This window comes from Daktulosphaira vitifoliae, unplaced genomic scaffold, assembly GCF_025091365.1.
Source record: "Daktulosphaira vitifoliae isolate Bord-2020 unplaced genomic scaffold, ASM2509136v1 Scaffold_1, whole genome shotgun sequence".
Classification (NCBI taxonomy): Eukaryota; Metazoa; Arthropoda; class Insecta; order Hemiptera; family Phylloxeridae; genus Daktulosphaira; species Daktulosphaira vitifoliae.
The window spans coordinates 21529617-21551468 of record NW_026099572.1 but is presented as its reverse complement, the minus strand read 5'-3'; the positions used below and the strand labels follow the sequence as shown (position 1 = coordinate 21551468).

Here is a 21852-nt window from a genome sequence, read left to right as displayed (position 1 = left end):
AAAATTGACTAAAAAAATATATAAATTGAGCTTTTCTGAAAAGTAAAATTTTAGAAATAATTCATATTATCAAGTTAAAATTTTGTTATTAATAAATCATCACCACCAAAAACGCATTTAAAAGCAATTTTCCCTAAAAACATGTCTAATATCATGCTCAGAGTTTTGTTTCTAGTATACATATAAAAAAAACGATAGCACAGTGGTATCCTGGCACAGTATGGACGTGGGATAGTTGGGAATATATATAGATGATATTTGACAGTGATTTTAATCACTATCATAAGAAACACTTCGATGCAAATCTGTAGATAGTGTTTAATTCTAAGAAATTGGTGCATAATTACAAAAACAACATCATATCCTATTTTCTTATTTATATTCTGATTACAAGTTTTATGATTTTTAAGTGTAATATATGAATACACATTTATTATAGCAATTAATTAAATATAGTATGTAATTTATATTTAATAATTTAGTATTGTAATTTTTACGAAGAAATAATAAAAAATGATAAAGTAGTATATTTTGTTACATCTATCACAAACATTTATAAAAATTAAAAAGCTTGATGCAATACTTTATACAAAAAATTTTTTTGCGTATGAATAAATAAATACATTGGTCTACAAGGAACTTTTATTGGAATCAAAAATAAACTTTTCTAAATCAACTTTGCGCATTGTTTTCAAGTCTGAAACTATTTCTATCACTCCTAAGTTTTGATATTATAACTAATTATTAAAAAATGAATATTTACATATACATTAGATTTAAAAAATTATCTAATACTTTAAAAATATTAAAAATTAATGATTTTAATTGTTTGTATACAGAAAACTTGTTAAGCAACTTTTTATTTGATAAAGGGTTTTTTTTTCAATTTTTAAGGATAATATCTTTAACTATATAGTAGTTGTGATTATTTGATGTGTCGTTAAAAAAAGTTAGTCAAGTGAGAGCTGAGAAAATAATTGAGAACGACAAAAAAAATATCATATAATAAAATAATTTTGATATGAATAAGAAATTTCTTCTAAATAAGGGAGACTGCAGAGATGGAGTCCTTGATATTCATTGAAATTATTGAATCTAAATGAGTTAAACATTTTTTTTTTACTCAAAAACCGTAAGGTATTTTAAAATAAATTAAAATACTGTACCGAGAATTATAACACAAAAATAGCATTTTTTTAATACGGTAGCCATTTTCACAGTGAAGACAAAACAAAGTTCGAAAATTTTTTTTTATAATAATGTATATCACATACGCTTTAATTTAAGATATATAAATATATATATATAAGTATCAGTATTTCTGGATACATTTTCAAAAATTAAGTTGAAAAAGTTTTACTTTCTACATGCATTTTTAAGTTTTGAACGCCTCCTGAATAAAGAGAAATGGTCCGATTTAAAACAAAAGTATGTCGAATGAAATTTCATTCGACATACTTCTTAAGATGTATATAAATAGTATTTTTCATTAAAAAAATGTATTTATCCATGCATTTTTCAAATAGTTATAAAAATGTCAAAAATTAGCAATTTTTAAATTTGTAATTTTTTTGGAGATGTCCCCCATTTTAGAGGAATGAGGAAAATTTTTTTAATTTTTGAGGTTAATATCTTTGACTAGATACGATTTGTGATCTTTTGGCATATCGTTGAAAGGAATCGGTTAGGTAAGAGCTGAGAAAAAGTGGTAACAGTCACAAAAAAAAACATATCAACAAAATTAATACCTTCTCAACTAGGCATTGAAGGTAAAATAATAATTATTTTATTATTTTATAACTTCCTAATAGTTCTATTATCATAACCTAAGTATTACATCAAACTGAATATACCCATCCAACCAATTGTAAAACACACAACACCAAGTTACTTTCAAAAAATCCCGTTAAATCTACAAATTATTATATTGGGTTCGTTTGTTACTACTATAATCGTAAACAAAAATAATAAGTTGTAAAAATACTACTTATGACTTATTAACCAAATCCGATTATTTTTAGTGGAATTAATTACACAAACTCTACGTTGATATAAAAAATATATGAAAAAAACATTAATTTACTTCTTAATAATTATATACACTCTTCTCTCATAACTTCGATGACATTTCTTCTCTCTAGTTTAGTTTATCTGATTTCAGGATAATAAATAAAACGAATAAGCTTAAAAATACTTCAATATATTACAGTTACCCAAATACAAGTGTTTGAACAGTTTCAAAATTCATTTAACAAATTTAAATTACATACGAATAATAAATTTCAAAAATTAAATTGTTGTAACGACAAAATAGACTTAGTCATGTAACTAATACGCACTTAATATACCCATTTTATAGACCCTGTTAACTACTTATATTTTTTAGAACGTCTTTGTATGCATAACAAAATAGATCTATTTTGTCATGTTTTTACGTATATATGATTTGAGGTTAAATGATGATAAAGAGTGCCGACTAATATGAGCGTGATATGTTTTAATAACACTTCTTCAATATTTAATTTCAAAGTTTTGAAAAGTGTAATAATCTAATAAGATTTCCATGTTATTGGTTAAAAATTATTTTGCCATAATTTGTTATTAAAAATTTTATGTAACTTTTCTTCGAAATGGATACATCTAAATTATCTCAAGATGAAATTGTCGATAAATTAAAACAACAAATAGCTCTCGAAAACATAGAGTTGTTACTCACGGTATTAAATATTTTTTTTAATTGTAAATTTTTCCTTTAATTTACTTGGTATGTAATGCGTCCATGTCACTACATCATTTTATTTTTCTAACTAATAAGTTATTTCCTTTTTGAGTCAATAATTAAACTTAATATAATTATAAAATATATAACTTTTTAAAAGCGTAATATCTTATAAAAAGTTTTTTACAATAACACACTGTTATTTTGTTTTGATATAAATTTATTTAAATTTATGGACAATTATGGGGTCTTAAACTAATACAAATTGCTACAACTGTAAAGTATCTATTGATAAATTGAGTTGCAAAAGAATAATATAAATTAAATTACAGTAAACTTAGTCATTTATCAATCAATGTAAATAAGATATGAACAATATACACTATTTTGAAATAAAAATAAGTTCTACTATATGAAAATTTATTAATTTTTAATACAATCTTGTTTAGTATAAATTCTTATACTTTTTCTTTATTATAATCTGTTTAGAAAATGAGTAGATTGTGTTTCAACAAATGTGTCTCAAAACCAGCTTCCTCATTAGATAGCTCAGAACAAGTAAGTCAAAAGGTTATATATTAAATGATAATTTTTATGTTATACACTATTATGTATATTACACTACTTATTATTAGAAAACTATACTCTAATTACAATAAACATGTTATTAACATGTTCTTCTTGTATGAAACTACTTATACTTAACAGTTAAATAGTTAAAACTCTTCTTCTTCCTCACTCTTTAGCCCAACTACTTGGGTTCGATCACCCTTATCCTAAACTTCCACTTGATACGACCTCCCACATCATCTGTCCTCAAATCGCATTCAATAGCATTCTTCCATCTCATTTTTGGTCTTCCTCTACCTCTTCTCCCGTCAACATTCATTTTTATAACTGTACTTACAGCTTCCGATTCTTCTCTCCTTTTAGCATGGCCAAATCATCTAAGTCTATTTAACTATTAGTTAAATAGTTAATGCTATTAGAAAATATTAAATAATTAATTATTCATATTATTCTATTTAAAAAATATATAATTCAATAAGTTTCTATATTTTATTGAACAGTTTTTAATTTTTTAGAAATGTGTAACCATGTGTATGGATCGGTATATGGAAACAGTAAGTCTTGTCTCAAAATCATTTGGTGAACGATTGTTAGCAGAATCACAAAATATGCAATGATAAATTTAATATTATTGTGTTCACTTCTAGTTTTTCCATTTTGTTCATTATTTTAAATAGTTTGTACTCTTATTATTAAATTACCAAATTAATAAATATTGTTTTATTGATCATTGATAGATTATCAATTTACCTGATAATCATGTTATTTATAATGAAGGCTCGTAACTTTATATCCTAAAAACAACAAAATATATTCATAGGAATGCAAAAAAAAACAGTAAATTTTGCACTAAAAATTAATATACACCTAAAATTCATACACCACATGGTGTACAATTTTAAGATGGAATGTAATTTACTAACTACTCCCCTAAAAAATTTTGTTTTATACTACAAAAAATGTAGTTGAAAAAATATTGAAAGTGAACTAGATGATTGGTTTGATTGGTTGATAATAAGTTTTGATGTATTGCTTTTTGAGTTCAAATAATTTTAGGTATATGTGCGAAAAATGGACACCATAATAATAATTTTATCATTGGTAAAAATATTATTACTAAATTACACCTCACTACTCACATTTTCTAAATCTTTAAATGTTAATATCTCAAATATACAAATATATGTTTGAAAACCAAATAATATTGAATTGATAAAAAATGATGAAATATGCAAAGTGAAATTATACATAAATTAGTATTAAATAAAAATTATCGATATGCACTTTCTTAACAAATATGTATTTACTTAAAGCTCCAAGCCTTGTCTAAAATAGTAAATTGGCATTCCCAAGATTAATGAAAATTAAACTTAAATAAGACTGAATAATAATGTAATAAAAAATTTAAATTGAGTAAGATGACTAGTTCCTTTTTTCGTGGGTTCATCTTTTAGTTAAACTAGTTACCTTTTTAACATAAATAATTATAATGCAAAAATTAATTTAACATTTTTTCTAGTTTTTTTTATCTAAACAAAGTTAAAAACTAAACTAAACACTAAACTAGTTTACATAAGGCTATAGGGTCCTTCATTAATATTTTTTTTAACCATCATAAATAAACTAGATTTTTAAGAGAAAATAAAAGAACGTAAAACAATAAAAGGAAAATATCTTTATTATTACCTATTATCTAAACTTTTGAAATTCAATTTTCTCACAAACAATATTTTCAAGTTGTGCCTATGATTACTAAGAATATGGTATTGAATATATCATTCTGAAACAGTCTCATTATAAAAATATAATAAATAGAGAAATTATCTTAAATTTTTAAAAATAAGTTACAGAAATATAATTTTAATGTTTGAATGGAATACTAAAAATAGTACAGAAAAAATTAATATTCAAAATAAATCACATTAAAAAAAGTACAATGCATGTTAAACTAATGTAGTTTATATAAATATAAATGTGATATTTTAATTTTAAAATCTATTTTTTTTTCTTAGACAAACATTTAAATCTAAGTGATTTTAGAAACAAAATTAATATTAAAAATCATTACACTCAAACATTTAAGCTTTTTTAAATGTATAGTTCTAGTTCTAAAATTTTAATTTTATTAATATTAGTACAATATCTAAGAAAATCAAAAATACAAATATAGATTGCAGTCAGCTGGCAATTTTACCTAATGATAAATCTGTTGATGAACTTTGAATACTATCATTTCCAACTGTCATATTTTCATCGGTTTCTATTTCGTCCAAGCTAGATTCATTTTGATTATTTTCTGATTCTGAATTACTTTCTTCATTAATAATTTTTAGAGATGAAGCTGTCATACTTTCATTATCAGTGGGGTGATTATCTGAAATTAATAAATTTTTAATACACAAAATGTAGTCATATGATACTCATACAATACCAGAAATATTAACTTCTGAATGATTTTTATGATTAGTTTTATTATCCTGTGATAGTTTTTCATTCATGTATACATTTTTTTGGAGTACTGTTGATTTGATAGAAGTTAAACTTGCCGATTTAGAAGGAGAAGAGTGAAAATCAATTGTTTTTTGCGGTATGTCCAATTGAGCTTTAAAAGTTGATGTATTATCTAAAGATAAATCATTACTCCCAGTCAATTTACTTTCCTGATTTATCTTCAAATCTTTTACATAATGAATTTTATGAAGTTCTAATATTTGCAAAATTATAGGTTTTTTATCATCTAAAAAGGAAAAATAAATTTGATATATGTATAATAATAATTATATTATACAAAAAATGTATACCAGTCTAAATACAGTTTATTAAGATGATATTTAAGGTTTTTAAATACTATGATAACATTACAATTAATATGTGGACAATATTTTTAAATTCTATGGGTTTCTTAAAATGTCTAGATTTTTTCTATATACTGTTTATATATATAATATTCATAGAATATCCCATCAAAATGCTAATTATTCTATACTTCATAAATATTAAATAAAAAAAATAATTTGAAATGCTACACTATTCTTATTAAATTTTTAAAAAGTTTTCTTACAGAAAAATTGTTTGTAATTAGTATGAAAAATAAAACTAGATATTATAGTTAACATATAGCAATTCTATTTTAAGAATAACTGCATAAAAAATAAATACATATGCATGTGCTATATCAAAATTATACCTTCTGGTAGTAAAACTTCTTTATATATGTCATCTTTGCTTTTATAGGAAAAATTCTGTCCTGCCCCCGTTTCTGAATCAAAAACTGAAGCAGTAAAACTTAAACCAAGGTATTCAAATAAATTTTTGACTAGAGACATCAATAACACACCATTGTCATTAGAAGTAAATTTCTTAATAGTATCCGTATATGATTTATCCTACAAGTAATAAAATATTTATTTATTTATTATTCAATATTAAATATAAATTATAATTATTTTAAGAACATAAAAGGACATAAAAATAGCATTTTACATAAAAACAGTTTATGACACTTAATGGGAGCAACTGGTGTAAAAAACTATAAGGATAACTTTAAATACCTTTTTATAATTCAAAAATTTTAAACAAATATTTATTTGACTCTAAATAAATATAAATATTCATTATTTTTCTAGAAAATTAAAAAATTTTAATTTGACTTGTTTCAAAAATATATATTTCTAAGTATATGTGCAATATAACAAACACTATTCTCAACAAAATTAATTTTAATCTTGATTAAAAGCATTAACATTCAAAAAAATTATTAATATTATCATTTATAAGAAATAAAAAAATCCTATAACATTTTTATTTTAATATGTTTTAAGTTCATTGAAAAGCTAATAAAATATCTTATTTATAATAATAAGGACTGTATTTATATTATTTATGCTCTATTACTTATTTGTATTAATTATAGTTACTTACTGTCTAGTGTTTTATGTTACTGCACTAACTGTTACTTAATCAAATACTTTATATAAAATTGTATAATGAATATACTACTTAGATCAAATTGAAAGGTGAATTTTCTTATATTTTCAAAATCTTTATTTATTCTTCCAAATCTATTACATCCCTTTCAAAGTAATCCCCTTTCACTGCAATACACTTATGCTAACAAATTTTCCAGTGATCATAGCACTCGGTAAAGTACTCCTCCGAAAAAAACCTTTAGAGTCTTCCACGATTTGGCTTTTATGTGCTAAATCTAGTCAAAAGGTGTCCCCTAAGTGGTCTCTAGAGATTGCTGAATAGTCATAAGTCACTCGGAGCTAAATTAGGCAAATAATTAGGTTTTGGAACAATATTTGTTGAATTTTCAGCACAGATGTACTAACAGTACTACCAACTAACAGAAAATAAAATTTACCGATTAGAAAAATCTGGGAAGTTTAGATTGAAAATTCATCTATCAATTTAATCACAGTAATAAAATAAAAAAAGTGATAAAATTATATATCAGCAATATAATATATCTTTAGTTTATGAAAAAAAATGCTGTCTTTTTTAACTGTAATTTATAATAATATAAATAAATATATTATTTATAATAATAATAGTACACACCTTTAATCCACTATTATTATTTTTTTATTACCTATACATACCTATTAGAAAAAAAATGATTTATAAAAATAGTATCATTTTTTCCATATGGCAACAGTGATACTATTAGATTAATTATAATCGTTTTAGATAAAAATACTATATGGAAGTTTAAATTTGCTAAAGAAATTAATTTTTTTGATAGCTTCTAACTAATATTACACAATTGTTACAAGATAAATGTTATACAAATTTTTTCCAGGAATTTTGATACTAACAAAACACTTTTACATTTATATATTAAAATTATAGAATTTATGATATGTAGAACTTATAATCAACTAAATATTTGATAACTAACTTGGAATGATGAACCTTTTTCAAGAATGTGAAAAACATTAGCTCTCAGTTCTGCCTATAAAAAAATATATATACAACTTACTATTTAATAATAATTATTTTAAAAAATCAATTCTTAAACATGATTTGATTTTTAACTAGCCATATCAATGGATGAGGCTAATTAAAACCAAATTTAATAATATGAATACAAAAAAACATTTGACTAAACATACCCTCATTTTTGAAAGTACTCCAGCAGATTCCAATGTCTTTTCAACCATATCTTCTAAACTGTTATTGTCGATAGACATTATTTTTTTAATCTTTTAAATAATTAAATAATGTAAAAAATTAAACTAATTGTTAATTTTTATTGAAACAAATTTATCAAATGTTAAGAAATATTTAGTAATAATTAACAACTATAATATTACAATACTTATACCTTCAATTAATTAATTAAATAATTAATAAAAATGTAATTAATTTACACTTCATCAAACAAAATATTTAAACAATTCCTCAGTCGTTTAATTGTTTAGAGTTAAATGTGATAATATTTCAAATATTAGTGAATATTATCAGTATGATAACACAAAGCAAGTATTTAACGGACTAAACTATGTTTGTATATCTACAATCATGCCTACTACATAGATAAATAATTGTCGAGTTATAATACTACACATTAAATACAGTACGTGAATTCAATCCATAATAATACTTTGTATTGAAAGGTATCAAAAAAAATTTTACATCGTTATTATCTATTAAGTTAACCACAGTTTTGATTATCATAAATTTTAAATCGTTTTTAAAAATATAATTAATCGAAAGATATACAAATGAAAAATTTTAATGTATGCTGTGAAGCAAACGACAAAATGGTGGTAAACTTCTTATTTATCGGAGCTTGTCACTAAAGCTGTGGTCTCTCTGTTCCAGAATTTTGACTGAACCGTTTGAAGGTCCCCACAGTCCTGTTGGTAGTGTCTCAATAGTGAGACAATAGGCGCAGATAGATGTTTATGTTGACCGTGACCAGTTTAAAGTTGTTTAGGCTTATACTGATAAACCAGAGAATCTGGAACCCTATGCAGTAGGCTTTACATGTCAGTTTCATGGTATCAGACTCGTCTGGGCTTGTGGACATATCGATGTGCACATTAGTTTAAACGGTGCACACTATAACCTTTTAATCAATCTCTCGATTAAATGAAAGAACCCAAAGGTTTCCATCCCCCTGGATGGGAAGGAGTAACTATGACTCTTAAGGTTACCATAAAACAAACGACAAAATACATTTCCTAAATCTCATTTATATCAATGTGCACATTAGTTTCAACGGTGCACACTATAACCTTTTAATCAATCTCTCGATTTAACGAAAGAACCCAAAGGTTTCCATCCCCCTGGATGGGAAGGAGTAACTATGACTCTTAAGGTTACCATAAAACAAACGACAAAATACATTTCCTAAATCTCATTTATATCAATGTGCACATTAGTTTCAACGGTGCACACTATAACCTTTTAATCAATCTCTCGATTTAACGAAAGAACCCAAAGGTTTCCATCCCCCTGGATGGGAAGGAGTAACTATGACTCTTAAGGTTACCATAAAACAAACGACAAAATACATTTCCTAAATCTCATTTATATCAATGTGCACATTAGTTTCAACGGTGCACACTATAACCTTTTAATCAATCTCTCGATTTAACGAAAGAACCCAAAGGTTTCCATCCCCCTGGATGGGAAGGAGTAACTATGACTCTTAAGGTTACCATAAAACAAACGACAAAATACATTTCCTAAATCTCATTTATATCAATGTGCACATTAGTTTCAACGGTGCACACTATAACCTTTTAATCAATCTCTCGATTTAACGAAAGAACCCAAAGGTTTCCATCCCCCTGGATGGGAAGGAGTAACTATGACTCTTAAGGTTACCATAAAACAAACGACAAAATACATTTCCTAAATCTCATTTATATCAATGTGCACATTAGTTTCAACGGTGCACACTATAACCTTTTAATCAATCTCTCGATTTAACAAAAGAACCCAAAGGTTTCCATCCCCCTGGATGGGAAGGAGTAACTATGACTCTTAAGGTTACCATAAAACAAACGACAAAATACATTTCCTAAATCTCATTTATATCAATGTGCACATTAGTTTCAACGGTGCACACTATAACCTTTTAATCAATCTCTCGATTTAACAAAAGAACCCAAAGGTTTCCATCCCCCTGGATGGGAAGGAGTAACTATGACTCTTAAGGTTACCATAAAACAAACGACAAAATACATTTCCTAAATCTCATTTATATAAAAATAGATATAATTTTTTTTATTAATTTATAAACTAAAAATGAATTAGAAACTAAAATACCTTATAATATACAGTAAACAAATCTTACTATGATTTAATTTAAGGCCAAAGATTTCGCTAATTTTACACTTCACTCGATTTTATATCAAACTTTCAAGACATCAGTGTAATTAGGATAATACAAATTTATAGATTCTGCAAATTATAACACTAATGGAAAATCATATTTCTCTAAATCATAAATAAGCTAGACTAGACTTGAAACTTATTGATTTTATTTTATTGTTATATCAAGTCAGAGGCAAGTGATAAAACGTTTAAAATTAACTAGATAAAAGTTTATAGGAAAAGTCTACAGTTATACTGTTATACATAAATACATATAATTTTCTTAAAAACAAGGAGATACACTTTATAATCCCCTAGTTAATCTTCATAATTAGAACACAATTTTAGAGGCTATTTCAGTTTTATACTCTATAAAAAATGTAAGACATATATATTTTCAGATTTTTTAGGAAAACTACCTCCCCCTACAAGCCACTAACTAATTATACCAGTGTCAAATAATAAAAAAAAAATATTAATTACTTTCTTCAATAACTTTAATAAGAATTTACTTTATACTTATCCTTAAATAATAGTACAATTTGAGACAAAAAATTAACATAATTATTAGCATTTAAAATTTATTTTAATCATCATTTTCACTACTTTCTTCATCCTCCAAATCTAAATCTTCTATTTCTTCAAATAATGATTCATCAACTTTGATTGAATCACCTAAAAAAATATTTTATACGCAAAAGTTAAGACTAAAATTAGTATGACATAATTAAAATTTTTGTAAGATATTAAAATTAACTATACCTTCTTCTAAGAATTTTAAGTCAGATTCATTTAATGACTTATCTGTCATAAATAATTCACGTCCAGTCATTTTTTTACTTTTATCTTCATCATTTCGTTTTTTTAAAACTCCCATATCTTCTTCAAATTGAAATTTCCATCGCAAAAAGGATTCTACTGTGACTTTGGTTCCTTCAAACCTTTTCTAATAATCATATATTTTTTTATCTACATAATGAAATGTCTAATACAACTATAAAGTAACATTAGGCAGTTTACCATTTCAGCTTCAATTTCTTTTTCTCTTCTTTTTTCTTCATTATGTTCTTTTTGTTTTTTCTCTCTGTCAGAGTACTCGTTCATCCATTCTTGTGCTGCAGATACCAAGGTAAATATCATTACCATTCCAACATTATCTTGGGCCTAAAAATTATATATGTACACATCGTAAAACTTATGAAATTACATTGACAAAATTGGATGGTAATTAATTATTGATACTGTATCAAACGTAGTAAATAGGTTAATAAATTTCATCCAAATGAAATATATTTTTCATATTATTACATTGGATATTATTGATTAAAAATGAACTTATTTCTCTATAAGGTCACCTAAGTAACAGAAAATTTCGGCTTCCTATAATATTTAGGAATAAACATCACAGAATGATGGCATGGGTGAGTTAAAAATACAGCAGTTCTTAAAGCTCAATCTCTTGCTCAAATTTTGACCATAAATGGTTCTGTTTGTTGGATTCAGTAATCTATATGAGCACTCTCTAATCAGTGTACACATTATAAAACTAATTTAGATGATACCACTATGACACTTAAAAGAAAATTATAATTATGAAAGAATTAACACAGTATAATTACTACTAAACTCAAGGTGTCCACTTCTTAATTCTGTTTACCTATTATAAATAAAAACTATTATATTATTATCAACCTGCTGAATTAAATGTTCTAAAAGTTCATTTTCTTGATCTTCAAAACCAACCACATCATCAATTTCAACAATTGGAGGTTCGTCTGGATATTTATCAATATATTGAAATTTCAAACAACATGACAAGCCAATATCATGTTGATCACTATCAAATTCATCTGATTTTATTGGAATTTCAAACTGATAGAATGGTTCTATAGCTAATACTAAAAATATCATTTATATCACGCTATAATATATAACGGACTAAATAATTAACATTTACTTTTCATTTCACCACAGTAAATTGAATCTAACGCATCAATTTCATTTTGTTGCTCTTCTTTATAATCCATTTGTTACAGTTTATATTAAATAACTACGATTATTAATATTAAAAATAAAACTCAAATTTCTCATTCAAATCAGGCTTGTAATAATACACACAGCAATACTATGATTACATTTAAACATATATATTATTGAATAATAATATAATAAAACAACATGACAAGATTGAAAATGTTATCAAATTATTATTAAATCTATTTTTTTATCACTAAATTCAGATAAATGAGTAATCATATAATACTAAACCCAACACCCATAAGTTGTTTTTTGATAATATCAGCCTGATAACATTAAATTTTGTATAAAATTTCTAGTTGACTAGTTTTTAATATTTGAAATTGAAAAAACTTACAAATATTACTAAAAACTGATATATTATAAACTTATTTGTTTATAATTTTTACATTTGATAAATTGTATTGTGGAAATTCAATAATGTATAGGTTTAATTCTTGTTTACTTTTCTAATGTGTGGAATAAGTAATAAATTTAAGAATATGTATAAAACCTCATACTTCATTACAACTCCTATATTTTATGTAAATGCCAGTAAGTGAATAATAAAATATTTATTCATTACAAATTTAATAAATTGAATAATTTTTGCTGTTAAGTATTTTTTCTCAGAACTTTATTTAAATTGTTTACTTTTAATTACTTAATATTTTTTACAGATCCTCACATTGGACATCTTTACAGTGCTTTAATTGCTGATGCTTCTGCAAGATTTCAAAAACTTTGTAATCCAAGTATTAATGTTATTTTTAGTACAGGTACTGATGAGCATGGACTTAAAGTTCAAAGGGCAGCTGAAGCCAACAAAGTGTCAGTTGAAAATTATTGCCAAAACATTTCAAATTATTATGAGACAACATTTAGAAAATTCAATATTAGTCATTCTTCATTTATTAGAACTACATCAAAAAAACACAATGTTTCAGTACAGCATTTTTGGAAAAGATTGCAACCCCATATAAAAAAAGGTAAATATAACGGATGGTATTGTACAGCTGATGAAACTTTTTTATCGGAAGACCAAATAGAAATTATTAATGGAATGCGTGTAAGTAAAGAATCAGGAAGGCCTGTTGAATGGACTGAAGAAGATAATTATAAATTTGATTTGCGCCCTTTTAAAGAAAAACTGGTTGATTGGTTAAATCACCAAGAAAGAATAAAACCGAAAATATTTCATGACATTCTATTAAGAGAAATTAATTATTTGTATGAAATTTCATTATCGCGACCAAAACATCGTGTAAATTGGGGTTTAACAGTACCTGGCGATGATACTCAAACTATTTATGTATGGTTAGATGCTCTTGTTAATTATTTAACAATTTCTGGCTATCCTGAAATTAAAATGTGGCCTCCTGATGTACATATCTGTGGAAAAGATATTTTAAAGTTTCATGGAATATATTGGCCTATTTTTTTGTTAGCTGCTGGTTTAAAATTACCAAAACAAATTTTTGTCCATTCACATTGGAAAGTTAATGATGAAAAAATGTCTAAAACCAAAGGAAATGTTGTTGACCCCATTGAAGCTAGTCATCTATACACAGAGTCTGGATTGAGATATTTTCTTTTAAGAGAAGGAACAGCTCATAGTGATGGTAATTATAGTGATTTAAAAATAAGAAGAATTCTTAATGCAGAATTAGCTGATACAATGGGAAATTTATTAAACCGCTGTTGTGGGAAAGCGATAAATCCTAATATGATATACCCAGATTTAGATTCAATTGCAATTGAAAAATTACTATTGGACTCTAAATTTAAGGAATTAAATACCAGACTCAATATATTATCAAATACTGTAGGGAATCATTATGAGGAATTGAACTTTTATAAAGGAATTGATGAAATCATAGCTACTTTACAGTGCTGCAACAGATTTTTTGAATATAATAAACCTTGGCAACTAGCTAAAAATGATGCCATTAAATTATCATGTGTGCTACACATTACATTAGAAACTTTAAGAATTTCAGCATTAGCACTACAACCCATTATACCAGCATTAACCAATAAAATTCTAAATAAATTGAATGTAAAATCTAGAAATTGGAATCATGTGACACCTAGTTGGATAAATAAGGATCAATATGATTGCCCCAAGTATATAAATAAAGAAAATAATATATTGTTTAAAAAACTAGTAATAAACTAAATAAATGCTATAAATTTTATAGCTTTATAATATTTTTAAGAGCTATTCTTTTATGTAATGTAGAAAAAATTCTGGTATAAAGTCATGTTTTTATGTACTATTAACTCAGAGCTCTGCATGAGCCTAAATTTTGAGATCTGGCCTAACTATCCATAGAAGAAAGACCAGTGTGCCTTGCTCATTGACCAGTTAACATATTTTATTTCATCACTTAACATTTTACATCATTAGATTTCATATCAAAATAATAATTTTAAACATAAGTGTAATTATCATAGACATAATAGTTTAGTTATTATGTCTATGGAAATTAAAAAGGCTGAACATATAACCATTAGATGATCCATTAATAGTTGCAAACAATGTGCATCATAACTGCTAAATAAAGTTCATAGTCAGGGACATAAATGAAGGGATAGATTCCTCACATCAAAATCCTTATTACATCACTGCATAAAATTCTACTTGTTATGACAAAAAATTAATACATTTATAGTTAGATTACAAACATTTTCATGCAGTCTATAGTTAAATCAACAATAAAAATATAATTTTTATATTATAATAGACCTCGTATCGAATTTCCTCATGAAAATTTTCTATATTAGCCATTAATTGTTAGCTCTCCTAAGCAATCCAAATTTTGTAAAAAACATCTTTGAGATATTTTATGTCTTTTCTATCCAAAAATTCTAAAAATAGCAGATGGAAATTATCCTAAAAGAAATTTACCGAAGTAATTTATAAATATAAAAAATTAAGGTAAATTTATCATAGTAATATTAAATAGATACCTTTGATATACAGGAAAATAATTATACTTTGAATTTGGAGTTAGCCTTGGCTAATAGAATATTTAAGAGAAACTCATCAAACCTAAGCTCTTTTTCGATTATGTGGCTAATTAACAATCTTTATTAAACTATAAAATATTTTAATGTGATAATTTTACTATATAAGACTACAACACCTTTTTGCTCTCAAAACTAAAGTCTAAAAAAAAATTATTAAAATATAAAAGGTGAACTCCCTCGCACATGTCTGTGTTATTTTGACTGTTTTTACAATGCCTTTTATTTTATGTTTTGTAAAATTACAATTTTAGTTACCTATTTTACTATATTATAAATTAATAATACAGTCAAATTTTACCTTCGATGTGAAGCTGAAAAGGTATTAATTTCACCATGTTTTTTTTTGTCTGTTGCCACTTTTTTCTTAGCTCTCACTTGACCGATTTCATTCAACGATACGTCATAAGATCACAAATCATATCTAGTTGAAGACATTACTCTTAAAAATTGAAAAAATTTCTCTCGTTCCCCGCAAATGGGGGAAATCTCCAAAAAAATTACAAATTTAAAAATCAGTAAATTTTGTCTTTTTTTTCTTAAAACTTCCATAACTTTTTTAAAAATCAACATAATTTTTTTTTATACTTAAACCTTAGATATTTCCCTTTCATTTAATAACATTTTTTTGAAAATTTAACACTTAACCTGCTCATTGGAGGGGATTTAAAATAGCAACTTTTTTACAAAAACTAACTTTTGAAAATGTTCCGGAAATACTGCGTTCTTTAAACATATATCAAATTAAAGCTTATACCATGTACTACAAAATGAAAAAAAAAATTTGTCCCGACGACCTATCTTCTATGCGAAAATAGCTACCGTATTCAAAAATATGCTATTTTTGTATTAAAATTTTGGGTTTTGTATTTTATTTTAATAGAAGTTGATGTTGNCTACCATATTGAAAAATATACTATTTTTGTATGATAATTATGGGTTTTGTATTTTATTTTAATAGAAGTTGATGTTGCTTTTGTAATTATCCATCAATTTTTTAAAATTAAACACTATCTACAGATTTGCATCGAAGCGTTTCTTATGATAGTGATTTTAATCACTGTCAGATTAAATCTATACTGAACCCAACTATGTAATGTCTCTACTATGCCGCGACCCCACCGTGCTACCGTTTTTTTTTTAATTTCGATTTCCAATATGCAACTAGATTTTAGCTTCGATACGAAGCTGTAAAGAGTATAAATTTAATTATTATGATGTTTCTTTTTTATGTTTGTTGATACTTTATCTTCTGCATGTAAACGGCTGCCATAGTTAAAAAAACGCTATTTTTGTGTTAAAATTTTCGATTTTAAATTTTCAACTTAAAAATACTATAACTTTTCGAAAAATGTAATTATCAGCACAAATTTTTTTTTCTAAATACATTATAAGTACATCTTTCATTTGACATACTTTTTATTAAAATTGGACAATTTCCCCATATATAGGGGGCGTTCAAAACTTGAAACATTGTATAAAAAATAGAACTTTTTCAACTTAACTTTTGAAAGTGTTCCGGAAATACTGCGTCCTTAAAATATATATCAAATTAAAGCTTATTTTATGTACTATAAAATGAAAAAAAAAATTTATTCCGACACCTTCGTGCAAACGGCTGCGTAGAAAATGCTATTTTTGTGTTGAAATTTACGATTTTAAATTGTCAACTTTAAATTGCTATAACTTTTCGAAGAATGTATGTATCAATATAATTTTTTTTCTGAATACATTATATATACTTCTTTCATTTAATATACTTTTTATTAAAATTAAACAATTTTCCCTTATACAGGCGGCGTTCAAAACTTGAAACATACGTATAAAAAGTAAAAGTTTTTCAACTAAACTTTTGAAAATTTTCCACAAATACTGCATCCTTTAAACATATGTCAACTTAAAACTTATAACAAATACTATAAGTTCAAAAAAAAAAAAAATTGACCCAACAACTTTTCTTTTATATGCAAATAGCCGCTGAAATTCAACAAAAAATGTAATATTTGCGAAAAGAATCATCTTCTATAGCGATGATTTTTAACACACACTTATATTAGTTTAACATGTATGTTGTTTGTAACTCTCCACGCGCCACATGTTATTATCTCGCGTATCCCGTCGTCTATGGCCTTGGACTAGACTGTCGTAGCGCAATCAACCCCACGACGTTATTAGGAAATGATTACTATTATTTCTATTTCAATTATCTAATACGATAAAAATGCAAAAAAATCTAATTTTTCTGATAAATGTACTATAAATAAAAATTATAAAATTTCCTGATTGCATATTAATATTAAAAATTTCATTTTTTTCTATTTAATAATGTCAATTTCTAACTTGCAAGTTGAACTCTAAGTTATGGTAACAAATTCATTTTTTTTTCATTAAAACTTTCACTTTAAAGGACAAAAAAGAGTAGGTTCAAAATGATTACCTTTAACATATTAAAAATCAAAATCAATATTAATTTAATACAATTTTTTTTTTCTTAATTATTTTTTTTTTATATGTAAATACTTATTTTTTAATAATAAGTAATAATATTAAAACTTAGAAGTAATAGAAAAAGTTTAATTGCACATTAAAAGCATTGCGAATAGTTGATTTAGAAAGGTATATTATTGTTTCTGATGAAAGTTCCTTGTAGTCCAGTGTATAAAACTTACAACTTTGTTATAAGTAACAAATATTTTTTATTGAAAAGTATTGCATCAAGCTTTTTAAATTTTTCTACGCGTTAAAAGTAAAGAAGTATACAACTACTTTATTATTTTTATAATATCTCCGTAAAAATTACAATATTAAATTATTGAATATCAATTTAATACCAAATTTAATTATTATAATTATTATTTATTCATATATTATAATTATAAATCAAATAACTAATCGGGATAAAATTAAGGAAATAAGAGATATTGTTGTTTTTAAAATAGTCTGTCAATTTCTTAAAACACTATTTACAGATTTGCATCGAAGCGTTTCTTATGATAGTGATTTTAATCTCTATCAGATATCATCTATACTTGTCCCAACTATGCCACGTCAATACTGTGCCGCGTTCCCACTGTGCTACCGTTTTTTTTTTACTCATAGTCGCATTCTTCAACAAAATATTAAGTATTATTTAAAAACAATGGACTTGTAACACCTAATGTCAAGAGTATACAATTGAATGTATAAAGATTCAAATAACAGATAAGTAATTAGATTTTTATTTTTTAAGTAAAATGTTATTTTATATTTGGACGGATAAAATAATTTCCTATGGATATCCTATAGAAGTTTATCAACTCCAAACAGAAGACGGAGCTTTACTCGGTATGGAAAGAATATCCCACGGAAAATGATTTAATGGAACTATTGGAAAGTCAGTAATTCTCATGTGCCATTTACTTAGTAGTTCAATTCCCTATGTAATAACTAACATCTCAATGGGTAATTTAAAAATATATTTTACAATATAAAAGATATAAATTTATGGTACGTTGAAAGCAGGCGCTCACGGCAGTGCGCCGGGCCAAGTTCCACCAATGCAATTGTATTTTACATTAAACATTTCAGTTTTATGTAAATTAGCCCCACCCCTTGCGCTTTTACTGATGACAAGGGTTATTAATTTGCAAGACACAGGGCTAACAATGATTTATGTTATGGATCATATTTTCTTACTAGTTTCAATTTAAAGCGGCTCACTTAGATTTTCTAGATGGCTCCGTCTGTAAAATCTTCGAACCTAATTTCTTATATTGTAAATATGATTATATATTACGTTTCATTTTTTGTAAAAAATATATATAACATTTTAGTACCTCATAAGAAAATCATTATTTTTAAATTTTCATTTTAATTGTAATTGACAGATAAGTAAAATACATTTTTCTTATAAAATAATGGTTCAAATTTCTTAAATGTTTGAAATGTAATGATTAAATAATATATAAACATATATTATATTATGATAGCAGAATTTTTTTTATCTAGCATTCAGTTTAGCTAATGCCGGATTTGATATATGGCTCTCTAATTATAGAGCTATGAGCTTATCTAATAAAATTCGTCATCTCAGATGAACTGGAATTACAGGTAAATGAGATTTAAATAAAAATAATTTAATTAACTTACATTTTTACTCAAGTGATGATTAAATAAATCAATAAATTTTTTTTCAGTATTCACGAACTTGGCATTTACGACTTTCCAGCTACTGTTGATTTTGTCTTAAAACTACAAATTATTCGAAGGTAGACGTAGTGGGAGTTTTTATGGAAGCAAGAATAACACTTATAGGTTTACCAGAAAGACCCGAATACAATGCTAAAATTCGAAAAAATTTAATGATAGCACCAGCTGCAAGAAATGGACACATGCTAAGTATAAAGCCGTATCGCAGATTGATAATTAATCATGCTGTAATTGTAAGTGAAATTTTACTACTTGTAATTTTAATACTTTGCAATTGAGCCAGACATGAATTTGCAAAAATACATCTTTTTAAATTAAAAGACAACTATTAGTAGTAATAACTCAATTAATTCATGAAATTCAAAAATATTTAGAGTAATTTTTCCAAGTAAGTATTATCTAGATATAAAAAAAATATTATAGAATATAAAATAAATTAATTCTAAAAAGAAAATGGGCTATATAAATTTAATACTTTTTTTGAAGAGGATTTGAGGGTAGAGTATTTGTTGACATTTTATTAATTAATGGGTTTCTATGTGTTAATAAATTTTGATGAAATCGCTTGTAGTACATTACTGCAAGTTCGTTTACATTTTGAATTTGCAGATCTTTATGTAAATTTATGTTTGTTATGTACCATGAAGATTTAGTTAGAAGTCTGAGTGCTATTAATTGAAACGATTGTATTGGCCTTATGTTCGATGCTTTGGCTGAACCCCAGATTTGGATACAATAAGACCAAACTGGGCATATAATAGTTTTGTTTTAAGTTGAAGTTTTGAAATAAGGAGAGGACGTAGAAGATGTAGTCTGTTTCTTGCACTTTTTCTTTTTTCTTTTAGATGAAGGCCCCACATCAGTCGTTTGTCAAGCGTAATTCCTAAGTACTTGATCTCTTCTTTTATTGGTATAGGAATATTATTCATAATAATTTGAGGACATTTTTGTGGTTTGAAATTTAGAGTGAAGGTGATTTGAGCAGATTTATCTTCATTGATTTTTACTCGCCATTTTTTTGTCCACAAGTCAATAAACCCAAGCTGACTATTTGGTACAATGTTATGTAATGATAGAATAGGATGTAGTCTTCTGAGTAATATTTTATCGAAAAGTTTTCCTAATACTGATAATAAACTTATTGGTCTATAAGACGTAAAGATTTGTTTTGGTTTTTTTGGCTTGGGTATTAAAATAATAGTTGCGAACTTCCAGACTATAGGATAATATATTAACCTTAGCATTGCATTGTAAATGTTAAAAGGTTAACAAAAGCATGGTTATTGTGATATATTTTTTAAAGTTTTATTGGTAACTAGATCATAACCGCGTGCTTTCCCTAGAGGAGTTTCTTTATTAAATACTCTACTTCAACTGGATTTGTATACTTGGCTGGGAAATCCATTGGTAGTGGAGTTGTTAAGAAGGTTTTTATTTTTTCATTGAAATAACTGTCAGCGTATAAATTAGTATTTGGAGTGAATGTTCTTGCTAATTGTGCCGCAAAAATGTTGGCTTTATCTTGGTCCGTTATAGCTAAGGTGTCATTTTTTTGGCGTATTAGAGGTATATATATATTTTTTTTTTATGAGTCATTTCGTTACTTTCCAAAGAGAACCATTATTTTGATTTAAAGAGTTAAGATATAGTTTGTACTGATCTGCTTTGAAGACAGATAGAATTTATTGTTTTTTCAGGTGTACCTCAAGACTCTCATTTGGGTTCGTTATTTTTTTTATAAATGATTTGCCTTCTTTTCTTTGATAATGACACTAAGATTTTATTATTTGCTGATGATACACAAATTTATACTACAGGCCGCTCTTTTGATGATTTTTAAAATAATATTTTACCAACCTTTTGTTCTACATTAAATTCTTAATTTTTGTACTTATTTAATTTTAGCTTCGATGCGAAGCTGAGAAGGTATTTTAGCTTCGATGCGAAGCTGAGAAGGTATTAATTTTACTATGATGTGTTTTTTTATTTTTTTTTTT

General features: G+C 25.5%; 6 protein-coding genes across 8 annotated transcripts in view; 2 read left to right on the top strand and 4 right to left on the bottom strand.

Annotated features, from left to right (window-relative positions):
• Positions 1 to 2367, bottom strand: part of LOC126894327 (uncharacterized) — a 36005-nt gene extending 33638 nt beyond the window's left edge. The window contains exons 1-2 of the mRNA XM_050665256.1: positions 2214 to 2367; positions 2084 to 2151 (exon numbers count right to left, since the gene is read on the bottom strand). The gene's annotated coding sequence lies outside the window, so the exon portion shown is untranslated. The remainder of the gene's footprint in view (positions 1 to 2083; positions 2152 to 2213) is intronic.
• Positions 2368 to 2495: 128 nt separating this feature from the next.
• Positions 2496 to 4019, top strand: LOC126894335 (mitochondrial import inner membrane translocase subunit Tim13-like). The gene is made up of 3 exons (XM_050665270.1): positions 2496 to 2717; positions 3209 to 3277; positions 3805 to 4019. Exons 1-3 carry the CDS (start codon positions 2631 to 2633, stop codon positions 3904 to 3906), a joined length of 258 nt encoding a protein of 85 aa, XP_050521227.1. The 5' UTR covers positions 2496 to 2630; the 3' UTR covers positions 3907 to 4019.
• Positions 3937 to 8790, bottom strand: LOC126894331 (uncharacterized). 3 transcript variants are annotated; one of them, XM_050665265.1, is made up of 7 exons: positions 8619 to 8785; positions 8407 to 8496; positions 8193 to 8246; positions 6477 to 6675; positions 5721 to 6026; positions 4976 to 5663; positions 3937 to 4083 (listed from the first exon to the last, which is right to left on the bottom strand). In XM_050665265.1, exons 2-6 carry the CDS (start codon positions 8482 to 8484, stop codon positions 5467 to 5469), a joined length of 834 nt encoding a protein of 277 aa, XP_050521222.1. In that variant the 5' UTR covers positions 8485 to 8496; positions 8619 to 8785; the 3' UTR covers positions 3937 to 4083; positions 4976 to 5466. The 3 variants fall into 3 exon arrangements, with proteins under 3 accessions (XP_050521222.1, XP_050521223.1, XP_050521221.1); XM_050665266.1 differs by having other exon boundaries at positions 5721 to 5912; positions 8407 to 8790; XM_050665264.1 differs by having other exon boundaries at positions 8407 to 8785.
• A 2310-nt stretch (positions 8791 to 11100) lies between these two features.
• LOC126894332 (RWD domain-containing protein 1) lies at positions 11101 to 12801 on the bottom strand. Its single transcript, XM_050665267.1, has 5 exons — positions 12579 to 12801; positions 12314 to 12519; positions 11642 to 11785; positions 11384 to 11567; positions 11101 to 11296 (listed from the first exon to the last, which is right to left on the bottom strand). The coding sequence occupies exons 1-5, from the start codon at positions 12646 to 12648 to the stop codon at positions 11208 to 11210; spliced, it is 693 nt and encodes a 230-aa protein (XP_050521224.1). The 5' UTR covers positions 12649 to 12801; the 3' UTR covers positions 11101 to 11207.
• Positions 12802 to 12941: 140 nt separating this feature from the next.
• On the top strand, positions 12942 to 14848 carry LOC126894322 (methionine--tRNA ligase, mitochondrial). Its single transcript, XM_050665246.1, has 2 exons — positions 12942 to 13192; positions 13318 to 14848. The coding sequence occupies exons 1-2, from the start codon at positions 13111 to 13113 to the stop codon at positions 14814 to 14816; spliced, it is 1581 nt and encodes a 526-aa protein (XP_050521203.1). The 5' UTR covers positions 12942 to 13110; the 3' UTR covers positions 14817 to 14848.
• Positions 14849 to 20550: 5702 nt separating this feature from the next.
• The window catches only part of LOC126908083 (X-ray repair cross-complementing protein 5-like), an 11216-nt gene continuing 9914 nt past the window's right edge, over positions 20551 to 21852 (bottom strand). The window contains exon 8 of the mRNA XM_050689989.1: positions 20551 to 21071. Coding sequence (XP_050545946.1) covers positions 20551 to 21071 — 521 coding nt within the window. The remainder of the gene's footprint in view (positions 21072 to 21852) is intronic.